Source organism: Carex rostrata, chromosome 8 (genome assembly GCF_964058835.1).
Source record: "Carex rostrata chromosome 8, lpCarRost1.2, whole genome shotgun sequence".
NCBI classification, from domain to species: Eukaryota; Viridiplantae; Streptophyta; class Magnoliopsida; order Poales; family Cyperaceae; genus Carex; species Carex rostrata.
The window spans coordinates 6,126,856-6,142,786 of record NC_135925.1 but is presented as its reverse complement, the minus strand read 5'-3'; the positions used below and the strand labels follow the sequence as shown (position 1 = coordinate 6,142,786).

Below are 15,931 nucleotides of genomic sequence, written 5' to 3'. Positions count from 1 at the left end.
ACCGTTTAAAACTTTAAACGTATTGTTAAAAAAAATACATATGTCCGTTTAATGAAAGACTAATGATATTCAATTGGCTAATTAATTTAACTTCTTATTTAAATGTATTGTTAAAAAAAATAACCTATGTCCGTTTAGTGCCAAGGTAAAAAATCGAATTGAAGAAAAGTTGAAAAAGAAGGCTTAGTGATCAAAAGAAAGTGATGGAACTGATAAAAGAAAAAAAATATCTATTTTTATTTGTCTTTATTTGATCTATTTATCTATACAGAATAATAGACGCCACAGGAAACTACAAAAAAATATACCTATGTCCGAACAGTTATAGGGCGTGTTCGGATTTTACTGTTCATGTGGAAAAAAAAAATTCACTCAAAGTGAATTTTTTTTCCCACGTGAACAGTAAAATTTAGTTCAGAAATTTTGCAATTCCATTCATATTCCTATTTCCGTCCATCTGCCGAACACGCCCTTATCGGTTAGTCCCGCAGTGAGGAATTATATAGAAAACGAGAGCTTATATAATACGAGGGAACTAATCCGTAGAAAGAAAAGAGTTAGGCTATGGTAATTTGCAATGTAAGGATTTGTATTGGATTTATATCAACAATATTTTTACTATTTTTTGAAACAATTAAAAAATCACTTGATCTAAAAATTATGGACCATCCGAAAATAGTGATTTTCTACTTACCAAAAAAGTAGTAAAATAGTTTCAAAAATATAAAATTTGGTCTCCAAATATATTTTCATATGATAATAATGTTGAATGGTTCGAATTGATTATTTAAATTTTAAAAACAGAGATATAAATTCAATACACAAAATGATATGCGCTTTATAAAGTATAGTAGCCTCACTCCAAAGAAAATATGGAGAGAGGAAAAAGTGTTAAAAGAGCAGACAAATGAAGAGACTCCCATCTGGGAAAAAAAAATATTAATTCTGAGTCCGTTATTTTTTTTCCCCTCAAATTGAACTGGCTTGATGTAATTCAAATTGGGAATAAATGCCAAAATAGACCATTTGAAGACCAATGAACCAGAATTCCTACTAATTTCGGACATTTTTATTAAAATTCTAAAAAAAAGATTTTTACAAAAGTGCCTCCAAATTCATATTTTTTTCAAAACTGCCCCAACCACCTAAATTCTAAACTCTAAATTCGAACCATCAGAATTTAAAAAAACATTGTTTAGTGTTCCAAAAATTCAGTTTAAGTTTTCGTTCAACGGTAGACATGCAACGATCAGTATTTTGTTTAGTCAAAAGCCTAAGAGATTATTCAAGAATTATCCATATAATTATTTTAAAATGCATTTACTATTTATTGTGTTCATTTGTTTATCTCTGAGCAAATGGTATATGTTGACAATAATCAAATAATTCAATTATCCTCTCTCTCGCTCTCCAATTATTCTCTAAAAAAAAAGAAGAAGTTGACATCATTAATGCAATCTAACTATATTTTCTTGTATATATTTGAATAAAATAAATTATTAAGAATCAAGGCTAAGTCCTTAATTAGTATTATCTTTAGACTTGTGATATCCAACTGACAAATCAAATCAAAGTTTTAAAGAGTTACGACACCTCACTCATAAATATATCAAATGTCTTATTTTTTGGCATACACCTTAAACAAAAAAAAAACTAAAATTATTAAAATACAAATATTAAGATCTCTAAAAAAAAAATAGAGGATCCCCCAGCAGAGAGCGGTCTGGTCCCTAGTGGACCGCCCCTGCCTTGGACAGTCAAGTAGAATAATGGACCGCCCATAGGATGGGCGGTTGGGGCAATTTTGAAAAAAATATGAATCCGGGACACTTTTGTAATTTTTTTTTTTTAGGATTTTAATAAAAATGTCCGTACTAATTTCCAGTCAGCCGAACAAGCCTTGAGAGATTTCATTTTTCTTTTTTTTGTGAAGGTTGAAATTAAGCTATCAAACTAGTTTGCGGCAAGGAACCACATTATGAGGGACTGCTATTTTGCGGCAAAGTTATGGACGGAATTAAAAGCACATCATAACATTGCATCACAAGGGGCCAGAACATACTGAGAGAATGGATAACTGTGGGACTACCGCTCTCGAGGCATCAGAGAAAGCGATGGGATGCTATTTGAGCAGCATGTGCATGAGGAACAAGAGGTTCTTCTCCAATAAGCAAAAGAAAGTGGGTTATTTTATCAATGACACATCGCTAGAGATTGAGAGGTGGTTAGGCAACAACTAGATTTTGAACACTGAGAAATTAGGTATAACAATAAGTTATTCTATGTATAGACACATTCACTAGTGAGGGAGAACTTTTTGTTACTAAAAAACTTTTGTAATTATTCTTCTTATCAATATATTTGTTGTCGGCAATTGCAGTCAACCATAAAAAAAAGAGATAAAAGGGAATAAAGATAATAGATATGTAAGAATAGAAAAATAGAGTAATAATTTTTATATTTTAGGAGGATTAAGAAGAATAAGAAGGAAGTAGACATATAATAGATATTCTTTTCTAGTGTAAAGTAAAATAGAGAATACTATGCAGTCATTGTCAAGGTTTTTTTTTTAAAAAAAAGGAGCAAAATAGAGAATGTTAAATCTATAATAGAGAAGAATAAAATCTTATTTTGTGAAATAAAGTTTTTTATTTAAGTATTGTAAATATTTTTTGATTATAAATACAATTTTTAATTGACATTCAGATAACTAATTTAAAAAAAAGAAAAGAAATAATAACATAACATAGTAAGAAGCACCTCATTACAAACGAATGCATCAAATTACACAGCACAACGAACACTAAGATTTCATTTCATACAAGTACACTAGGTGTTGTAGATTGCATGATAAAATGATTAAAATCAAATGATTTTTATATTCTTTGTCATACATCTAAAGCGGAAACTTGACTGTCAGCATTGATTACAAAGTCAACTGTAAAGACATGGCCATTATAATTGATAAGTGAGAAGAGTAAACTCTTTATTCAATATTTGTAAATACCCCTCTCTCTTTTAAGGAGATGGATATGACTCATCTATTGAGATATAATTATGATTTTGTTTGTATTTAGAAATATTTTTTTTTTTTTTTTGGCTTGAAAGAGAAGATGAATGGATATCACTCATCTATTGAGATATAATTAAGATTTCGTTTGTATTTAGAAATAAATAAAAATTGCTGAGAAGGAAAAATATTTTTATATTTTAGAAAAATACCTTCAATCACATTATGGAAGTCCTCTTACATCACACTATTGATTCGGTGCAACTATGTTTTGATCTATATATCCACACAAATTCCGCAAATAAGAAAAAAAATACTTATACCACACTATTGATACGGTGTAAGAGAACTTCCCATGTTCACACGGCACTATTTGTGCGTTGCCACTCATGTTTTAATAGTGCGGTGTCATTGAAAATAAAAAATGTCACTTTTCTTTCTAGCAAAAAATAATTATTTTATTCCTAATTAAAAAATCTATAATTATCGGTTGATCTTGTGTTTTTCTATTGGATGACAATTTTAAAAAAATATTTACAAGCAAAACACTTATTATTAATGGGTAAAAAGAAATACTAGAAGTATGGATTTAAGTTTTATAATTTAGAAGTCAATTATTTTAAGGTAGCATCAATTTTTCTAGTCTATTAAGAAATCCATCACTAAAACTTTTGTTGATTAATTAGGTAGGTGGATGTTGGTCCACCTAAAACAGAGGATGCAAGTGCAACGAGCCAACGAGAGGATGGTGAAAATCTAGGAGGCGAGTCTTTAGTCTAGTAATAATTAAATAGAACCGAATTTTCTGTTTCTCTGTGGGCAATAAATTTTTGTTCAAGAGAGACAGGTGATTCGGTTCTGTAATAAAGACAATATTTTCTGGATAGAAAGTCATAAGTTTGAAATTTAACTGAATATTTTTTGTAAATATTAAAATAATTAAGTCACTTGTTTTTTTTTTAGGATCAGTGACAATTGCCACTAATAATTGTATTGATATACAAATAATTGAGTCACTTGACCCTCTATTTTACTAAGAAAACAAATTTTTTTTTAGGATATCTAAGCTCTATTTAGAACTTTCTTAACAAGTCAATGAAAGAAGAATTGGTGTTTTTTAGTGGAGGCATGCAAATAATTTTGTTATGCACAGATTTGTTAAAGAGTTTTAACCATTTATTTTTTCAAGTAGGTTGTAGATGTATTGAAATTGACATCAATATTGAAGTTGTGCTCCTCATAGTGTGAGATATCAAAACAAACAAGATCCGAACTACTGGTCTGTGGAGATTGTCATCCTTATTTTTAGTTTGATTTTTGACAAAAAAAAAATTTCAATCTTAAATAATAACCTTTCAAATATTGATCTCTCTTAATTTATTAAATTCGAATGAATAATGACCAAACTACTACTCTCAAACTTTCACAGCTAGGGTTATTAATTGAGTATCCGCAGCTCAAAACTGCGGATACATACTTCTTCTTTTCTTTTTTCTTTTTTGGTCAAAACCGTTGCTATGAGTTTTGTGGTCCTAAATTTTTTTGGCCAATCTAAGCTTGAATTGGTCGTGAGCCGTATGAAAACCAAAATTTCTTGGTCAAAGCCGCATAAATCAAAATTTTGAGAGAAATAAGGAAATGCATGTGTTCGCAATTTGAAACTACGGATGTGTAAGAAACGAAATTTATCAGAACTGATAGTTACTTGATTTAATTTTTTATTAAAATGGTAAAGTAAAAAAATTCGGTAGAGTACTTACAGTCGAGCTAAAACCAATTAAGTGCCAATTAATCGAAATATTAGTCTGTTATGAGATTTGTGTCAGATTAAAACTGACGACTCAGATCTCATTCTACCTGGTCAGTTATTGCACTGCATCTGAATGCCCTCGACATAACTTACCTATAGGCTACAAGTATACATTTCTCAAAATTTTCGCTCCTCGTCATCTCCGGTGACTGGTGCATGGACAACGCTACACATCGATACATTCTTCAATTTCGACCGTTGGATTATATACAGAAGAATTAAGACTGCACACTGGTATTTTTCATTATCTATAAGCAATTATTTATGACCAGCTAGCCGCAGCCTATGGGCATAGAAGAAGACAGGGAAAAAGGAATTCGTATCCTGTGCATTAACTCAAAAGGGAATCTTTTGAGTTAATGAATGTCGATCATCCGATCTGTTTTAAAATTCGTGCAAATTAAATCTGCACTAATATTAAAGGACTCTATATTATAGACAAAAACCGGATTAGTTCCGTTTAAATTCAGACAGTTGAGATTCATTACCTCAAAAAATACTCTTTTGAGTTAATGCAGAGGATATGCATTCGGGAAAAAGACCGTGATTTTTATTCATAGGAAAACCCAAAAACAAAATATTAAAAATGAGAAAGGATGCGTAGAAATTTGAAAAATAAGAAGGCGTATGCGGCCCATGGCGTCCCTGCGGGACGCCATGCCAAAGTTCATTTCAACGAAAATAAATAAATAAATAACTGGGACGCCATGCCAAATTCAATTCGATGAAAAAAAAAACAATAACTGGGACGCCATGCTATATCAACCCCCAAAAAAAATAATGAACTAAGGTGCCTTCGAACTGAACTTGGAAATGCACCGAACTGAACTTGAAAATGCACCGAACTGAACTTGGAAATTACATGATGTTGCTTTATCAACTGGGACGCCATGCTATATCAACATTGGAGTTATTTTATTTTATTTTTATTTTTTTTCCATCTAAATGAACTTGGCATGGCATCCCAGTTTTTTTTTTCTTTTTTTTTCGTCGAACTGAACTTTGACATGGCGTCCCTGCAGGACGCCATGGGCTGCATATGCCTTCTTGTTTTTCAAATTTCTACGCATCATTTCTCATTTTTAATATTTTATTTTTTAGTTTTCATATGAATAAAAATCACGGGAAAAAAGAGGATCCTTAACTGTTTCCGTTTTCTGTGGGTACAGGAGCGGAGGTCGATACCTCTCTTAATTTCTGGGTCATTTTTGTCGGTGTTGTGCGACTGTGCGAGGCTGCGAGCTGTATATGGAAATGTTGAGAGGGCTAAGTCTATTAAGTGTATGTATATTCAATATTCCATGTATCTATTTAGAGATGCTCAGGTAGACAGGTGCTGAGCGGTTCTGCGTTGGAAGCTTCTGCGGTTCTGCCTTTGGATTTTCGAATTCCCCAGCAGCCGTACATATGCACTGATATATGCACACACTGCCATCGCTAGCTAGAGACTACAGAGATGACTGCGGTGTCAATAATGGATAAGTGTTGCCGCTAACCCGGAGCTGGCTATTGCCTATTGGCTACTGGTAGTTGTGTTATATTAATTAATTAGAAGAAAATAAACATTTTATTATAAAGAGAAACGAGAGAGGAAATAATAGGTGCCCATGCAATCATTTTTGTGTTGGGGAATCATAAAACCCAAACAATTATGTTCTATCTAGATATCAAACAATTACATCTCATCTAGGGGTCAAACACTTACACCCCGGAGAAAAAGAAACAGTTTCCCACCTTAACTTAAGGACCGTCATATGCCAAAGAGACCCAAAACATAAATTATAAGTGCTATACATAATACCTGATTCCATGTTGTTTGTCATGGAATAACCAAAGCTATAGCAGAGCAAGCCGTCTCCGTGAGCACGAGACAAGTCTTCAATGACAAGAAGTCTTTCTCGCCTTTTGTCGTCGAATCGAGGAATAAGTCTTCCAAGACAGCAAGGTGTGGCAATTGAGAAATCATCTCCATATTTCCTAATGTATTTCTCTTCTTTATTATTTAATGGTGGAAGAAGAAGAGAAGACACACAGAACTGTATTCTTCTTAAGAAAAAAATATATGTTCAGTTTCTGTGTTTTTCTTAGTTACCTTGTGCCTTGGGAACCAATCCTTATATATAATAACTTTTATGGTTATCTGCCAAATTGAAAAACATATTTTGTGCTGTGCATCAAAAAACCGTGTTGGCGCATCAAAAGCTGTGTGACTGCATCGATATCCGTGCAGACAGCACAATCCTTTGAAAATGTACTTTTCTGAATTGCAAATTTCTAAATCAGTCCATCAATGAATATAAGGATTGGTTGTCATTAAATCCACATCCTAATAAATATATTAGTTGTCTATTATCTTATTTGATCACTTTAATTGACAATCATATATGATAGTAAATAATCTATAATTAGATTATATATATGCTCAATGTTGACATTAAATCCAATGAAGTTGACAATAAATCTAACATTTTGAAGAAACAAATCGCTTTCAGAGATTCCAGAAAGCACGAGAAAATACCGATACAGCTCCCGTAGTTGCAACTACGTACTCGTAATTACTGGATACGGATAGTACGTACCTTGCACGAAAACTGTTTGAATTTAATGGTTTCAGATAACGAATTCGAAATTATTCAAGTAAGCTTTTAATTTCCAAACTTTTTTGTTTTTTTAGTATGTTTTTCTATATGATGAAGAAACTAACCAATAAATTATTGAGAAAATATTTAGTCTCCATCTCCAGTTTTTCAAAAAATCCACCAACATACATTCTTTTCTAGTTTTCTTAAACTTCCGTAACCATTTTTTCTTATCAAATTCGACTTTATTTTTTTATTTTTTCGTGCACACTTAATATGTTAGATATAAATATTTCATATGTTATATATCACATTTGCATGTATAGTATCAACACTTACATCATAAATAAATAAATAAATATTTTTTTCTCTCTCATCACTTGCCTATCTTTTACACATTTTCAGATGAGGTTTTTTTTTTTCTTCCTTCGCTCAATCTCATTCATATTTCCGATTATCCGTGAGAAATTTTACGAATCTAAACTATAAATATCTTGTACTCAATTTTCTCTTTCAAATAAGACCATATTGAAGTACTTTCGAGTTTTATTCACTCTACTTTTTTTTTCTTCTTGATATGCATATAAATAGTTAACATGCTAGGTATAAATACTTGAAGCATAAGTATTTAGACTTAGTATCTTAAGCATATATAAGACTTAAAAATATATATGTATAAATACTTGGAGCAAAGTTGGCATGTGTTGTGCTCACAAAAAATGTTTGGTGAGCACAACCTCAAAAATCTATCTGATTGACATCAAACGATGAATCTAAACAATTGAAACTCATCTAATTCATGAGTGATGAATGTACATGCAAAAGTTTTGACCGCTTGACTTTGTACTAAATGAATTTCAAAATTTCAAGTTTTTGCATGTACATGCATCACTCATGAAGTAGATCGGTTTCAACGGTTTGAATTCGTCATTTAAAGCCAATTTGATAGATTTTTGGAGTTGAGCTCATCAAACCCTCTTGGTGAGCACAACACATGCCAACTTTGCTCTAAATACTCGATATTTCTTTGGACATGATGAAAAGTTCAAAATCAATGAATTTATTAATATTTTACACTAGCTAGTTCTACTTTTGATACAAGACATTTATGAAAGATTTTGATTCAAATTAAAGCTCAACTAGCACTAGCTGTCTAATCTTTATAAAGAATTGATATATTAATATATATCAACACTTGTACGCATATGAATCAACACTTGTATGTGTTAGTTGTAAATTCACTAGCGAAGGTGACTGACTATAGTTAAAGCAGGGGAATTTCTGACGAAGACTATTATCAAGTGTCTCCAGTGGCGGAGCCACAGTACTGCAGGGGTAGGCAGTTGCCTACCCCTGGATTTTTTTCCTTTTGACTAGGTTCTTCAATGAGTCTTGCCTACCCCTGGATTTGATTATGCCTACCTCTGGATTCAATTCGGAGTAGCGATTCCCCTCCGCTCAATTAATACCAATTATTTTAGAAATTACAAGTAATTGTTTTAGTAGTTTTGGTATCAATTAGTAATTTATTAAAAATTACAACTGATTCGATAGGCAAAGATGCAATATGGTAGGCGGGCGGAGGAGAGAAGAGAATTATGAAGGCGATTTGAATCCTAACCCGTTCAAAAAAAATACCCGAACTCGATTTCTGCCCACCCCTGACTCAAATCCTGGCTACGCCACTCGTGTCTCATCATCATTATCATAATATTAGTATTGTTGTTGTTATTATTATTAACACTTGTATGTGCCAGTTGTCAATTCACCAGCGAAGGTGACTGACTGTAGTTAAAGCAGGGGAATTTTCGACAAAGACTACTATCAGGTGTCTCATCATCATTATCATAATATTAGTATTGTTGTTGTTATTATTATTAACACTTGTATGTGCCAGTTGTAAATTCACTAGCGAAGGTGACTGACTATAGTTAAAGCAAGAAAATTTCTGACAAAGACTATTACCAGGTATCTCATCATCATTATCATAATATTAGTATTGTTGTTGTTATTATTATTAACACTTGTATGTGCCAGTTGTAAATTCACTAGTGAAGGTGACTGACTGTAGTTAAAGCAGGGGAATTTCTGACAAAGACTACTATCAGGTGTCTCATCATCATTATCATAATATTAGTATTGTTGTTGTTATTATTATTAACATTTGTATGTGCCAGTTGTAAATTCACTAGCGAGGTGACTGACTACAGATAAAGAAATAAAATTTCTGACAAAGACTATTACCAGGTGTCTCATCATCATTATCATAATATTAGTATTGTTGTTGTTATTATTATTAACACTTGTATGTGCCAGTTGTAAATTCACTAGCGAGGTGACTGACTACAGTTAAAGAAATAAAATTTCTGACAAAGACTATTACCAGGTGTCTCATCATCATTATCATAATATTAGTATTGTTGTTGTTATTATTATCCAATGTATAATTTCATTGGTCCTACTAAATTATTATTTCCTCTTCCGAATAATACAAAAATAATATTATTCTAATTCATGTCAAATACTGTTGAGTCATTACTATCTTCTACTTTAACTGTTTAGATGATATTATTCTAACATTATTTCTTAATTTGTCAAATGAATCCGTGTAGAATAGGCATTTAATAAACATAATATTAAAGTGGCCTCGAACTGAAGTACAAGATAAATCTTATTTGATCAGTAGATCTTCTTATCTATTTAGCTATAGTACTCTTCTTTTAGCTTATGTTCAGCTTGTGAGTTGTGATGCTCACTCACTCGAGCTGGAATGTCTTTTCTGAATAAAGCACTGACAGATATTTGACAGGACTACTCTTATCAGATTTACTGGTCCACTGTGATTGGTCAATGATTATATGATTGCTCAATTATGCCATCATAACATTATTTTGAAGTTTAGCCACGCCTATTTGTTTTTCTTTGTTATTGTCTAACCAAATATAATCCATGTTACATTATATTTTGAGGTAAGTAGATTAATGTACGCACTTCAAATTTTTATTAAACTAAGAAAAATATTTTAGAACAATAGTCCTTGATAGATCAATTAATAGATAGTAACAACTCACAGAGACTGCGACGAACTAATGTATATAAATTGTAACTTGACCTACTTTAAGAAAAAAGAAAAAATAATAATATTTTTGACACTTGACTAATAGAGAGAGAGCCAAGGAAGTTTCTAGACAGATCAGCAAAAAACCAGGACTCAAACTTTCATTTCCACTATTAAGTCCATTTTTTGAGAGCAAATGAAATGACTTAAATTCATATGAGACTACTCAAACACAACAAAAGAGAACGGCAAAAAGAGGCAGAGCTCTTGATTTCATTGTAAATTTGGTTAGTTGTGTCATGGAATTCTTTTCTCTCTGTTTCTTAATCCACAATAACAGGATATACAAATTTACTTCACAACTGCCTATTTAGTGCTTGTAATTATGTTCATTTTTTACAGTACAAGAAAACAAAAAAGCATCAAAGTAGATTTACATTTTATAACCTTTCCACTGGAAATCCAACCAGAGATCCTATTTCTGATGCCAGAGAGCGCAACTCCTCAATTTCTGTTTCGGTGAGGCTCCAGCCTACTGCACCGGCAAATTCTGACGCCTGTTCCGCATTCTTTGCACCAGGTATTGGTATAACATTCCCTTGGCAAATCAGCCAATTCAATACTACCTGGATTTAAAACAAATTAGTTAAGAACATGTAGTGATCCTGACAACTTTCTGACCTCTCTTTTGTTTTTTGTTTTTTTGTTTTTTTTTTTAATTTGATGTATTGTTTGGTTTAAGATCCATCATTGCAAGTTTTTGTACAAGTTATTGCATCATTGTAAGTTGGGGCTTATATCTGAGGCTCCATGGAATAATTGCTTCACAAACTGGAGTTTGGGATCAGATTTTAATAATTTTTGTCAGTTGCAAATTTGAATACGAGGAGGGTTCAAATGCCTCCATTTTTTGTGCCTCCATCATGCCTCCATTTTTAAAAACTTTAATAATTCAAAATTTAAAACTTCAAATTCAAAATAAACCGTTGGATGTGATCTACATCATTTTATTTATGCACGTGTAAAAAATTATGACATTTCAATTTGATTTTGGTTGTCATCAAGAGCTTGTAAAAAACGTACTAATATGGATAATTTCTAGACGTTGATTTTTCTACTTATTGATTCACATAAAAACAAAATTGGAATGTGATAATTTTTTATGAGCACCTAGATAAAATAACATAGATCACATCTAATGGTTTTGTTTTGACTTTTAAGTTTTAAATTTTGAGTTATTAAAGTTTTAAAAAATGGAGGCATGGTGGAGGCACAAAAAATGGAGGCATTTGAACCCTCCTCTTTGAATATTGTTTTTAATTGGACTAAATTGGGGCTTAACAAACCATTCCATTTGTTTTATTTAACAAAGTTTATAATGGGCACATCTCCCTAAAGAGGAAGAGATGTAAATAAAAATTGGAACAAGGGAAAAAAACCAGAAAGGAATATCTACATCAAATTTAAAGGTTTCGGCAGCCAAAAAAATCATTTGCTTTGAGGCAATACCCTTAAATTATAACAAACAACTAGAAACTGAATATTTGGCATTTCAACACAATGAATAAGAAAATAAATAGACCTGAGTATTGGTTTTATTGTAACTTCCTCCAATCTCCTTAATTCGTTTTAGTAGAGGTTGCATCTGTTACAGACCAAAAGGTATCAGGATAAACGCTTGAACTATATAAAGTAAGCATTGAAAACTTAAAAGTAAGTGTTCCAAGACAATAACGTTGGAAATAGACAATAGAGACTGTTTCCACTTTATTCCACTTGCATTTGGTAAAATGGAATAGATCTGATTCCAACGCTGGTGAATATCACTTATTCCAGTCCAGCGTATCTTTAGAATGAGATATTGCATCCCTCCTCCCGTCTGGTGGAATATCTTGTTCCATCCATTTGAAATAGGGAGGGGTCTAATTGCAAGATGGGGCAGGAGGTCTAATTGCAAGCTTCTCTATTCCATCATCATTATACTCTATTCCTCAATTTCAAACATGTCGGCCACCTCTTCTACTCTTTTCCACTTAATTGCACACTATTTCACTCTTTTCCAACCCAAGTTAGCACACACAAAGGTAAGATTATAGTGTATAGTTCAATGTTCCCCAGTTTGCGCAAAGTTCATTGGTTTTTAATTGCACATGTGAGAGGGAAATTGATTATTGCAATCACCAATTTTGAGCAATCATACAACCAACACTGAAAGGCTCCACACAGTTCATTTATGAGTTACACTTTTAACTACAAAAGGCCAGCATAAATTTTGAATGGATTTAATTCTCCTGTTTAAATAGTTCAGCATTTAAAGTGCATGCACTTTCTGCAGTCAACAATTTACCTTTTGAATCACTTTAAGTCCATGCTTTTTTTGGTGAATCCGTGGTTGTGAAAAAGTGACAGTTGTGCATATGAAGTCCAGTATCAGTTAGGGGTTAATATGCATATTAGCCCCTAACTCTTATCATAAAAAAGAGTTAGGGGCTGATGTGCGTATATGGGAGGCAGTATCATACTAATTGGCTATTTAATCGGAAAAACTATATAGTTTGATTAAATGTTGATATTACCTTAGTGAGAAGTTCTGGTGTGTAGATACGACCTCTAGGGCCAGTTGGTGGATTTTCTGGCGTGTATTTTCCCGTCAATACACCTGGAATTAGAACCCAGTTAAAAAGAAAACCATATAATCTAAAAAACTTCCTTTTTGTATGCTTTATAATGTTCCCTTCGAGCAAACAACACAAATAGTCCTTAAAGTATCACCTGGTATTTTAGTCCTGAAGTTCCATAGTTACCCTTTTGGTTTCAGGACATCCCATGCTAATTTTGCATAAGTTGTTATTGACAAAAAAAATGTCTCTCAACACAACTTGAATCAAGTTATTATACACTTTTTTTCCTCCTCTCCTCAGGACATAAATGGTATGAAACAAAATGATGAGACTCCAACTGGTGTTTTTGTTCAGGGAAATTAGGGAGAAATGGTGTGGTATTTAGGTCTCATTGTGCACCTCAAGTCCTCAACCTTCTCTATAATTTATCTTTATTTATAGTGTTATTCATTAAGGTAATATGTAGAGAAGATGGCTTACCTTGGGCAATAGGGGAGTAAGCAATCACAGTTATGCCGAGTTCATCACATGCCGATTTAACACCATTCTCCTCTGGTTTGCGGTAAACTAAACTGTAATTCACTTGATTTGATGCAAGTGGAATTCCACGCTTCTTCAGTTGTGCATAAGCATTCCTTAGGCGCTTTTCTATGGTGCATTGATCAAGCATTTATGCAGCAAAATGATAGTAAGAAAAACAAAATGACAATGCAGGAGGCATACTTCTTTTTACCCTTTAGTTTATGAATTTTGGTAAGGTCTCATTTCTACTCATATTTGCAGTTCCACAATCTTTATATATCGATGCATGAGAGCCAAACAGATATCTTAATCTGATGGCATAGACATGGTAAAATAAACATTGTCAATCACCCTTACGAAGTTATTTTTTTCTCAGTAAGCCCAAACTGGAATAAAACTAACCACAACTGACTCAAGTGTTCGAGAAAAGCAGTTTAAACATGAAGTTGAGATAACATAAAAAAATAAGTTGGATATTTAGTCAGTTTTGCATGACATAACTTTGGTTTTAAAGTGGGTAATAATTGGAAGAGACCGAACCATTCTCCTCTTAATTAAATAGACATTTTGGAAAAGTTCAGGTTATAAACATTGCCAAAAGTAAAATTCAGAAACTAAAAAAAAAAAAGATTGGAAAGTACCACTATAATTTGAGACACCAACAGCCTTTACGAGCCCCTGTTCAACTGCATCTCCAAGGCCATCAATGTATCCTAAAATACAAAAGATATTAAGACAATTTGAATATTACGCTTTTGAGTGCTACTAGCTGAAATTTTAGATTATCATTTTAAGTTAAGAAAAATTACCTTCATTTCCCCATAACCCCGGCCTAGAAAATAAGAAAATAAGAAATGTCAATTAATTAGAAATAAAAAGCATACAATTTGCAAAGGAAATATTACAATAAACACATCAATTGTATGAGTAATAAATCAATAAAAAATGAAGAGTACCAGTGGAGCTGGTAGAGGTCAATAGAGGACAGGCCAAGGCGAGAGAGGGAATCCTTAAGTGCGGAAAGTACACTTCCACGGCCAAACCTCCATGGAAGTGCAGCAAATTTAGTTGCAATTGATACCTCGCATGATCCCTTTTCTTGTTGTCTCTCCTTGATAAACCTTTAATTAATCCTCAAATTAATTGATTTGTTGCTTGATTATGCTAGTCAGAGTTTAGCGCATTGTAGCCACAATTATGACCATCAGTTATCAACTCTACTCAACTCACTTAAATATAGCTTGTCTCAATTATACAAAATAAGTAAATAATCCTCAGTTGGCATTTACGCCAAGAATTGACGCTATAACTGTTAATTTGATATGGTTGATAATAATTGTTAATTTAAAAAAAAAAATGCGGCTCATAATTTAGTACCTCCCAAGAAGAGTTTCAGAATTAATAGCGCCAGATATCTACAAATTCAGAGGGGGAAAAAATTATACTAAGACAGATGCAGGTAAATTTGAAGCATAGATAACAAAAAAAGAACTTAGAAGTTACCCCTGCACCATAGACTTCAGCTGTATCAATGAAATTTATACCCAGATCAAGGCTCATATCAAAAGCTCCTTTTGCAGCCTTCAGTTTCCTATCTAATGCATTCAAACAAGATGCATAACAAGTAATCAGCAAAGGCTTTGAATTGCAGGAGATAAGTTTGTATATTCAAATAAATTCCTTCTTGAAAGCAGGGTTCTTGTTAGGGTTCAAGTACCATCCCACTGGGAATCATTCCAATATGTGGTATCTCCCCATGACCACGCGCCAACACCGAGCTTAGAAACCTTCACATCCGACCCACCAAGCTTCACCTTTTCTTCTTCCCTCGTTGTGATGCTAGATTGAGACGAAGAAGCAACAGCTCGCGGTCTGAGGTGTCTCCTGTACCGGAGGAGGGGCAACCCGGTACCAATCACTTGCAATGCCATGGCAGTGATGGCAGAGAGAAAAACCTGGCCTGAATTAAGACACAGGGACGTGAATAAGTTCGATGGATTTGTTGTTCGTATTGATTTTGCCTTTTTGCAAATGAACCCCGCCTTTTCTCAGTATTTACAGAATTTAACGTGTTCAAAAGATAACCGGAGATGAGGAAGGATCGTATCCTCCCAGGTACCTGATTCAACACAATTGAAACGGACGGTCCAGATCTTTCTCCGGATGGGGAACAGTATTATTTGGGCCGTCAAATTTAATTGTACTCATCGGGTAACCTGAGAGGATGTGAATTCGATGAGGAAGGGGTATGTGTGTCAGCATCGTTTCCAGAATAATACATTGACGATTAAGACTCAATTTTCTCTCGTCTTTTGAAAGAAAATCCCCTAG

General features: G+C 33.0%; 1 protein-coding gene across 1 annotated transcript; it reads right to left on the bottom strand.

Moving 5' to 3' along the window:
* Window positions 1-10,699: 10,699 nt before the first annotated feature.
* LOC144557924 (NAD(P)-linked oxidoreductase superfamily protein) lies at window positions 10,700-15,642 on the bottom strand. Its single transcript, XM_078306587.1, has 10 exons — window positions 15,318-15,642; window positions 15,104-15,195; window positions 14,978-15,015; window positions 14,557-14,721; window positions 14,410-14,432; window positions 14,242-14,313; window positions 13,559-13,726; window positions 13,034-13,116; window positions 12,040-12,102; window positions 10,700-11,083 (listed from the first exon to the last, which is right to left on the bottom strand). The coding sequence occupies exons 1-10, from the start codon at window positions 15,529-15,531 to the stop codon at window positions 10,898-10,900; spliced, it is 1,104 nt and encodes a 367-aa protein (XP_078162713.1). The 5' UTR covers window positions 15,532-15,642; the 3' UTR covers window positions 10,700-10,897.
* Window positions 15,643-15,931: the final 289 nt, after the last annotated feature.